The sequence below is a fragment of the Oncorhynchus nerka genome, linkage group LG11 (genome assembly GCF_034236695.1).
Source record: "Oncorhynchus nerka isolate Pitt River linkage group LG11, Oner_Uvic_2.0, whole genome shotgun sequence".
Taxonomy (NCBI): Eukaryota; Metazoa; Chordata; class Actinopteri; order Salmoniformes; family Salmonidae; genus Oncorhynchus; species Oncorhynchus nerka.
In genome coordinates, this window is record NC_088406.1 from 47,974,956 (window position 1) to 47,985,386 (window position 10,431).

Consider the following 10,431-nt stretch of genomic DNA (forward strand, 5'->3'; position numbering starts at 1 on the left):
CAAATATTATTACACAATTCCTATGTTGGCCGCCATCTTGGGAAAGACCAGAAGTGAAACTTTTGAAATTTGAGAAAAGAGGGAATCACTGGACATTAAAGAAATACACATTCTGTTTTTTTTTTATGTTTGATTAGGCCTACACATACTCATAAAATGACATTTTCTGAAGATGTTTGATGGGTAATGAGAGTACATTACCAGTAATAAATATTGCATATGTTCTATATGTATTTGTCAACAACCAAAGCTCCTACCAAAATCTTTAAGTTAGTAAGTCATGTTCTGTATGTGTTTCCGTCTGTTCTCAAGGCACGACAGAGCGGGTGTGTCTGATCCAGGGGACAGTGGAGGCTCTGAATGGAGTCCATAACTTCATCGCTGAGAAGGTGCGGGAGATGCCGCAGAGCACCCAGAAATCAGAACCGGTCAGCGTAATGCAGCCACAGACCACCGTCAACCCTGACCGCATCAAACAGGTGAAGCCCATTACCATGATCCCAACCCCTGCCTTTTTTCTCTCAAGACCGTCTGGTGTTGAGACCGAGACTACTTTCTCTCCCTGGACTAAATGAGAGTTCAACCTGAGAGTGTATAGTGAATGTAAAAGGGAGTTTCCCATGTGTTTTTGTAACCTATTTCATGCCAACTGAGGCAATGAAAGTGTCTGTGTGCGTGTGCGTGTGCACGTGCACGTCTGGTTGTAGGTGTGTGTTGGGTAGGTAGGTATGAGCGTGACTTAGCAAACTGACAATCCTGGACTGAACCATTATGGAGGAGAGTCAGTGCGGTAGCTGAGCCAAAATGTTGACCCCTGAGCTAGTCAGCCCAAAATGGATGATTCTAATCCCAGTCATTAGTTTCTATATAGCCTCACTCCATTGTCTGTGTGTTGGCAGCTACCATCTCACAACAAGGGGTGGAAGTCATTATTATTTGTCTTTCGAAGAAGGCCCCATCTAATAAATCATTGCAGTGTGAGTTTGTGGCCAAGCTCTGATTTTGTGTCTGCACGAGGCTCGATGCAGGAAGGGAGTGTTCCCGGCTTCCATGTTAACAGACAGAAAGAGACATCCTCCGGCTGTGATATAATCCACTCAGACAGGACATGGAGGCTGGGGTGTGGGGTTTCTTGCTCTTCCAGATAGGCCCCCTTAAAGCCACACATGTGACATTAACCACGGGTCGCTAGCCTCACTACCCTCAACCTGTCACCGGCTATCACACAGGCCAGGGTCTGGAAAGGAAGCTCCCCCAGCACCGCAGAGGAAGTGTGGCTCATAAGTGTCGTCCAGCTAAAACACATAGATGAGGTGTTAGAAGTGGCAAAGGCCATCCTCCAAAATCCACATCAGGGCTGAGACTTTCAGCTCATTTGTGCTGCGACATTTAATCCAGATGATTTGCTCTTTCCATCACCCTCTCCAGTTTCCACTTCCTGGAAAATCAACCGTAGCGGAACCATCGAATGAAAATTACAAGAAGAATTGTCACTGTATTTTTTTCATATAGAACTCTGTTGTTTGGCCTTTCAGAGTCCACCAGTTCATACCAACACAGAACAGGCTCAATTAGGCAAGCCATTGATTCCTCCTCCCAATCTCTTTAAATGATTATCACTTCTGGCCACTTGATGATTGCACTCTATTGATTCGGGGAGGACCTGCATTGTTTTCATCTGCAACATTGACCCTGCTCATCTATTTACCGTCCCGTTAATTCAATTACCCTTTAGGACAAAGAGCACATGTTGGGTATTAATAATTCAGAACTTGAGTTCTTTTCTGGTATCTGTGCTGTGTTTTCGGCCATGCTCATCCCTCATGGCGTTGTCCCTTCTGTGCTTACCGAGCAGACTCAGTGACGGGAGGCCATAACCTAAATTCGTGGAACACAACACGGCCTGCTCCCTCTCCTGCCGCGCGGCCAGCCTGATTATTAACGTGTGTAATTGTAGGAGTTATCAGACGAGTTACACACATCTCTGCTGGGCAAAGAATAGTCCACTGGGGAAAAAGCTACTGCAGAGTGGACATTTTGCAGTTCTGATATAGTCAGGAATTTATGCATAATATACACTTTATACAGGCACGCATGCATGCACGCACACACACACACTCTCACACACACACATACTGTTTCCTAGGAACACACGCACATACAGTACATATCAAAACTGATGCACGCAGATACACAAACCAGTATTTAAATGAAAGATGCACTCATTTTGAATGTTGTACGTTTTTGCACAACTCGTCACACCAGCTGTATTTCTGCCTCCTTGAGCGGCAATTAGCTCAAGATGCACATGAAATGACCCCGGGAATTGATAGAACATCACTCAGAGAACATCACTAAAATGAAATAACATTCAAAATGGGCGAACCGTTCCGTTAAGCTTTTGAGTGAACTTGGAGTGACCTTGGATCAATCCAACGATGGATTGATGGCAGGGCTGGAAAAAGAACAGCTCCTATGGCATCAGATAAAGGGCAGTTATTTTAGACAGAAATAATTCCCGTGCCTCTCTTTTACTATTAATAATAATGAGTTTGAGAGTGGTGTGTGGAAGGATTCTGTGTTTGAATTACAGACAGACAGTGTAGCCTGTCGATTGCTGGACTATTAGTAATGTAAGCTCTTCTCCAAACTCCCAATAGTCTGGTTTCATTTGATGAATGGACTTCCATACTCAACCCAAAGGCCCAATGCATATGCGCTTTGAGGGCTTATTTTGGTTGTGTGTGTGGTTATTGTTTCAACGTGGTTGTTGTCACGAGCACGGCTGTCGTGGCATGTGTCTCGTTGTTGGTCACCCTAGGGAGCGGAGTGAGTGAGAGATGTAAGATCAGATGTAAAGTCATGTTAAGCAACAGCTGCCAGCCTGGCTCTCTGTGAGGTACAGCCGCTAATATTCACTAGCCAAATGGAGACAGGACAGGCAGGAGCACAGGCAGCTTACAAAAAAATAAAAGCTAACGCCTAACTCAATCAAATCACTCAGGACAGACAGACAGGCAAGCACAAAACACATTCACACCCACCAACGCTGAATCTCACTTAACATGGAGTGACATTCAAACTGATACCTAGGCTAATACATGACTAGTTTAGCTGAAATGCTAAATAGCATTGTTGTGCTAGCTAACGTTGATCTGATCTGGCATTTCAAGGCAACAACAGCCCACTATGGCGAGACTGTGATGTCTAAAATAGCATGATGACAGTGAAGTTGTGTCAACTTTGCGCTGTGCCCTGCTGCCTTTGGTCTCAAATGTTTTCAGAATCCTCCCTCCAGTGATTTCCTCTGGCCAACCGCAGTTTCCTGTGACCTTTCACCCCATGCTGGAACACCTGCTTCCTACTTCCTGTTATTGCCCTGTCCACACAGGAAGTAGCCCATTAATGCAAAGGAAATCAGGAGTCAGGTTAACTTCGAGTTAGCTGTGAGTGAGTGGAAAAGTGGAAATGTGGGATATGGTATTGGAATTTCTCCCAAAAATGTGTCATGCTCCACCATCGGACACCAAAATGCATTGTAGTTGTGACTAGCACACCATGTGTGTAGAGGGCTATTTGTTGTGATACAGAAATAGTTTCATAGTTGAGTGACTCTGCACAGTATAAACAATCGCTTCCCATACAACATGAGCCCTCCCTCACAGCATGACCCTAGCAACTCCTGAATAATATAAAATATTCTCTGGTTTCCGTGATGATCATCTGATATAACTGAGGTTTTGAAGTCAATTACAAGGAATTGTGCTTCAGTGATTTAGTTTCAAATTGAAATGTGGATTTTATTCTGGTCGGTCACAAAAACAATACCGTTTATATTCTCAACGGTTCCGAAAATCAACATGTAAGCAAGCGACCAAGAAGATCCTACGCAGTAAACGATCGGTCTTTCGTCTCATCTCTTAAAAGAACCGTAAAACCTCAACTCTTAAAATTATCCCTAACCCTGTAGTAACGCAGAGGTTGTTCTCCATTGGAAAGACGTAAGTGATTGCTTTAAGTGGCTGCGCCGTTTCAGCCCACCCTTCCCTCCGCAACACCACCAAGCCCAGTCTATTTCATTAACCAGCATCCTGAATCTAATAACTGCACTCATTGGAACAGCACACAGCGCCGGCTAATCCACACAGCCGTGCCTAGCACAAGCAGCGTTGACCGTTCGTCTCCTAAATTAAAAGCGACATCAGGAAAATTGCTGTAACGCATGAAAAAAATAAAACAGAGCAATGCAACCCCCCCCCAACCGCCCCCTCTCCCTCTCCAGCCTTGTCTCAGGAGGACCGATTGTCAGCAGAAAATATTTTATGCCATTTTTAACCTTCACGTTCATCAGCTGGCTCAGGAAAAGGTCACTTTCTCCGGCAAGTATCGATCCCATTCGTAGGGAAGCCGGTAGAGAGAGGCACAACAAGATATTTGTTGTCTTGACAAGGATATGCACCCGCTAATGTTGGGTTAAATCTCTTAGGAAGAAAGGACAAATGTGCCACTGTGTGTATGGATGTGTGTGTGAGCGTGCTTCCATGCGTGTGTGTATCTGGGAGATAAAGGTCATTTGAAGGAGAGTGTTTCATGTTTTTGAAATACAGGTTTATCCATTTGCTGCTTTAAAGTATCTGTGGAGAGGAATCTTAGATCAGGCTTCTGTGGAAGCAAAGCTAACATATCTGGTGTTAAGGTAGTATTTGTATGTGTGTATGTGATATGTCCAGTATTTTAAATGTGTAGCCAAAACATATACTTAAAAACTGGAAATCATCCAATCCTCCATCGTTAACAGAATGGAAAGTTCAAATGTTTCATTTATTAACTAAATGTTGAAAGTGCGTGGGCGACGGAGAGAAACAACATGGTGCAGTTTGAGGCCATGTGGCGGAGAGTGATGCGGGCGCTGGGGATAGGGGTGTGAGCAGGTGGGTCTGGGCAGGTGTGATGTAATTGATGTTTGCATGCATCTGTATGCTGTTTGAATGCGTATGGTTTGTATTTTAAATTCTTTAAAAAATAAAAAATAAAGATAAAAACATGTGTAGCCCCAATGTAATGTACGATATCTGTCTGCAAGGCTTGGACCGGGAATGGGACCAAGATGGAGGATGGAGGTCAGCAGTTGCCATGGATACTAGAACAACTCATTACTAGTCCCCTTTTATTAAATATGCGTGAGAAAAATTCCTACCCAGCGGCACACCAATGTCCTGATTTATTGTAATCCACTGTGACAAGGGATGTCTGTAAAAACAATCCGATAAGATTGTGGTCGCCAACATTTCTGAGCATGCCATCCATCGCCTCCTCTGGTTGGATAGTGTTTGACATGGGCTTCCCAGGCTATCTCAAAACACACTGCCATTCCCTAGTGACTTAAAATTCTCTATCAGCCTTGCCGCAGCTCAGGATTCTTCTGTTAATGAAAGCCTTGAGAGGGCTAAGTGGACAGTGGTGTTGTATTACTTAAGGCTGAATGGTACTTCCAAGCCTAAAAGCCTGAACACAGCATCAGCCCTGTTTCCATTGGAGTGGGAAGGAGAATGTCTTCCTCTCAAGTCCTCTCTCTCTCTCTCTCTCTCTCTACCTCTCTCTCTCTCTCTGTCTCTCTCTCTCTCTCTCTCTCTCTCTCTCTTCACCGCTCCATGTTGTCACAGTGTGTTAAGGTCTGTGAGTGAACACGTCCTGGCAGAGCGGCCCGGCGGCCTGGCTCAGCAGCACACTGAGGCTCCTCGGATGGACGTGGCCCCACCTCAGCCCCACAAGGACAGGCTATTTTGGGCCTCATCAGCACTTGTTCGATGGCAGGCCTCATGAGGTCACTTAATGCATGATCTAGGACTCAGGTTTGGGATCCGAGCCAGCCACGACTCTGAGCAAAGTTGCTGTTATATGTGTGTATGGGCGTGTGTGTGCGTGTGAGCTTGTGTGTGTTTGCAACACACGTGCATATGTTCATGTACTATACATTATGGTATATGTGAATATACTGACCCAAAACATTTAAGATCCTATTTTAGATCACAATCCATATGGAATGCACTGCTTTTTTAATACAGTTAAAATGGAACTGACGGTATTTTAGCAACATGAAATCTTATTAGAATCTGTTCATATTTTTTAATTTAATCTTTATATAACTAGGCAAGTAAGTTAAGAACAAATTCCTATTTACAATGAAGGCCTACCAGGGAGCAGTGGGTTAACTGCCTTGTTCAGGGGCAGTTACTATATACCCCCTGGGAGAATATGACACTTTAAAAAAAAAACATTTTCTGACAAGCGATCACTTGGATGTGGTCATTTTCACAGTTTCGTAAATTCATAGAATGTTTGGGAATGGCGTATAGTAAGGCACTTGTGAAAATTCTATAGCACTATAGAGTGGGAATGCGGCCGTGCGTTTGGACAATTAATAGACACTGCACTAAAAATAAACCCTCCAAAAAACATCTGTCTTGTTCAGGACCGGAGTCTACGCAGACCGGTGCGCCATAGCCAATTTGAGCTACAGTAGGCCTATAATGAAAATAAACAATTTGCCACACGGGTCTGCCATCATTCACTTTGAACTGAACTGTGTGTTTACAGGCAGTAGCCACAGTGTGACTTTAGATCATTAGAACACATTCACCAAAAGCCACAAAATAGACTTGAATGGATTTCTGCAAATACCCAAGGGAGTCCTCTTACATTTGCGAACTTCACAGTCCTATTGATCAAACAACGATGAAAGGCTACATCTATCTCTCCCTCAGTTGCTTATCCACATTAACAACAACAATATCAATAACTAATGCTAACCAGAGCGAGATTAGCTTAAAAATCTAATGAGGGAACATTAGATAAACTCTCTAAAACTTTTTCTGCTAGTTGATCATCAAAATTGCTCTGATAAAGGATGGGGATTACTGGCCTGCTCCTCCTCCTGCAGCTTGGTTGCCAATGCATGAATGGGAACTTTCCTGCCTGCCTGCCTATTTGATTGATGCCAAATACATTTGATTGACAACTAAGAGATATGCTAACTGTGGATAACAGTCGTTCAGGTCAGCATTGACATTTCTTTGCTAGCTAACCAAATGACATCTGAATCTTTAGTTGTAGCCACCGTAAACTATATAAATGGGAAAAAGTTGGTCGCTCACCACACTCCTCCCATCGGTTTGCTAGCTAGTTAACGTTAGTCTCACGGGCCATATTGAAAAAAATACAACAAATTCGCCGGTCATTGTTTAACTTGAGAAGATGTGGCCCTTTATCATGCCCACTTACTCGACATAGGATGCTGTGTATAGCATTTTAACATTTTTAAACAAAAGAGATACATACTATTTGTCCAGCCTTTGCTGCTATGCTTGCAGATGTGCATAATCAGCTGTGACCCTCATCAAAAAGTGTTTAATAACTCCAAACAACAAAACATAGCTGTAGGTCATTGTAACATTTAAATATGTACTGTAACGTGTTTAAAAAAATAAAATGTTGCAATGCATGGATCACCATTGTGGTTGATAGCTAGCTGTATGTTACACTCGAAATGCAATGTAGTTTGAGTAGCCAGCCTAGGCTACTGCTCAAATGTTGCAGTTATTGGCTTACATTGTTCCCCTTTGCGTGGGTTTTTGGTTATTAATTGTCAAGCTTTAAAAACCGAAGCCTGACTGCTACATTTTTATTAGCCTAGCTAGGACTGTGACGTGTGTCTGCACACTTTCCCTCGGCGGCGCGCTGTAAACGGGACCCGCGAAAACAGCGCAATTTGAATTCACCGATGCGAGCGCATCAAGCTGTACTTAGTTGATGACTCAACTGTTGACTGATTTATACTCGCTTGTGTATCGGGCCTTGACACATGTGCGCTAGCCCATTAGCTACTTTATGACTGACGTGTGATCATTGCCCTTGCTAGTTTTGGTTGTATTGACATTCCCAGACTTAGTTACAGTCATTTGTATTTGTTCAAAATATTGATTCATTGAAACTGAAACAGTGAATCCCGAATGGGTGAAGGCAGCAAACAATGTTTCAGGCCAGCTGTAATTTACAGCCTGAATAGCAATATTCTTTGGCTTACCAAGAAATGTATTGGTGAATTATATTAATCATGCATTGAACTGCATCCATCTATTCTCTCAACCTCTTATACAGTTGGTTTGAAGCATAAACTGTGAATTTGATATTTTTGACTAATGTTATGTTTGTCTGTTTCATGTCTGCAAAGTAGTTAAAACACTGTGAGTTCCACTTTAAGTCCTCCCCTCACATACTGTATCTCTCTGTTTAGATGTCAGTTCCACCCTACTGTGTTTGGCCATAGCATCAGAAAGAAAGAAAAGTCACACACTCCCTTCATATCACTAGCGTGTCTAAATACAGATTTCTTAGTGTGATAGGCAGTGAAATAGAGGGAGAATGAGCAGATTAACATTACTGAGAAAGGGAGGGGTTGAGATGACCACCAGAGTTAATCCTTACGGCCACAAATATATATATATATTTCAAGAAAAATGACAATTGTTACACCAGGCTAGCGGCCCAGAGTGCGTGCCACAGCGCTCGTTCTAGGCACGCATTCTTCTTTCATTTCATCATTTGATTTGGATTGTGCGTGCGCGGCGGGCGGACGAAGGTCCATCACTCGGGACCCTTCTTGTCAACCTTTGGAGCGGAGTGGCTGGTCGGCTGCAGTGTGATGCTTCTGTGTTATTTTTAACCAGGGTTCTTTCCCCCCAGCCTCGGAGAGAGAGCCACACACTGAAAGGTAGACGAGGCAGAGAGGAGCGGCTAAGCCCGGGGATCAGGAGACAGGCGATTAACCTAAAGTCTAGTGCTTAAGACTTCAAAGTACAAACAGCCCCCTGCTTACGGATCACACCACATCCATGGGCTGGACAGAGGGAACAGAGGGCAACAGTTGCTCCGTGTCCCCACACGTACGTAACCGGGGGCTGGGGAGGGTAGAGAAGGGTGGGGTGGGGTTCTGGCGTCCACAGACAATAACGCCCTTCGGGCTCCTTGCTGAACAGTGCTGTGGGAGGTTTAGGGTGAGCCTTAGCCCGTGACATAGAGAAGACATGAGCTGAGCCTCTCAGTATCCCTGAGCATGGTGCGAGAAACCAGGAGAGGGGGTGATGAACAGTGGGCGTGTAGTACTGCTACAGCAATACATTCTGTCAAGCTATGGGCGTGATGGAAACCTGGAACTGAAAAAGAAGCGGTTTCTATGACGGAGACGGCGGCAGCCGAGCAAATGACGCTGTTTTATCTCTTTGATTGCTGTTGGCCTTGTTAACTTTTGGGGTATGTTTGTTTTGTTTTCATGTTATCTCCAAAAGCTGGTTCTGAGATATTTCCATGCCTCAGCACACCCCATCCCTATTATCCCTGCTCCCCATCAGCGCAGCCCCCCCCCCCCACACACACACACATACACACACAGTACATAATGAATGACTAGCCACGGCTGATGAAACGGCAGCAGGTCTCTCTCATCTTCGCTTTCTCTCTCACTCCTCCCGCTATCCTCCCAATCTCCTCCTTCACAACTCCCCCCCTCTCTCTTTCGCGCTCTCTCTCTCTCTCTCTCTCTCTCTCTCTCTGTCTAGCTCTCTGTCTTTGAACGAAGAGGAAGGAGGCTTCATTGTCAGTCTGCCTGAACATTAGACACACATTCAGCAGAATTAGCTCGACGTATCTGTCGACGTTGCTCTATTCTTACCCCACGCTAAAGAGCCTACATTTTAATCAGCAGCTTGCTCCGACGCACAGGCCAAATGTTCTTGCCTTTGTAAAAAAAAAAAAATGAAAGTCAGCTATAACTCTCGGGGATGAGGACGATTATTTTAGATTAAAATGGCCGCCCATGACATGGCGAGGGGAACTCGACGGCGACCAAGAGAAGAAAAAAAAGAATGCTTTAGAAACAGTGCATGTGGGGTAAAGGATTTATGAGAGAAAGTCAAATACAAGTTTGAATATCTATCAAATATTGAAGAGCTGAATGTGGTCCTTGAGACTCATCATTAGCAGTAATGGGTTTTATACATCGCACTATTCAGCTATTTATTCCACTGCTTCTTCTAATCTTAAGGAGGCAAGTCCCATCTGAATCATTACACGTCCAATCCAACAACATGCAAAATCTGTGTGTGTGTGCGTGTGTGTGTGTGTGCATGTATATGTGCAATGTAGAAGATGAAAAGGATTCTTAGGAGAGTCTTTCCTCGTTCTCTCGCTCCCTCAGTTGTTTTGAGCCGCGTCTCTAATGTGGGCTTTGAACGAAAAAGAGGGAAACGTTTTTGCCTCAACACTGAACCACACACGTTTGTATGAAAATTAGGGGGAATGTTGTGAAAAATTGGTTGTGAGAAACTGGATGAGCCAAGACCAATTTAGATGGCACTTATCCATATGGGGACCGAT

At 44.1% G+C, this 10,431-nt stretch overlaps 1 protein-coding gene across 2 annotated transcripts in view; it reads left to right on the forward strand.

The window, feature by feature from the left end:
- The window catches only part of LOC115137033 (RNA-binding protein Nova-1-like), a 54,829-nt gene that overhangs the window by 33,790 nt on the left and 10,608 nt on the right, over nucleotides 1-10,431 (forward strand). For both annotated transcript variants that reach the window (XM_029673029.2, XM_029673028.2), the window contains one exon: nucleotides 313-479. In XM_029673029.2, the coding sequence (XP_029528889.1) occupies nucleotides 313-479 (167 nt within the window). The remainder of the gene's footprint in view (nucleotides 1-312; nucleotides 480-10,431) is intronic.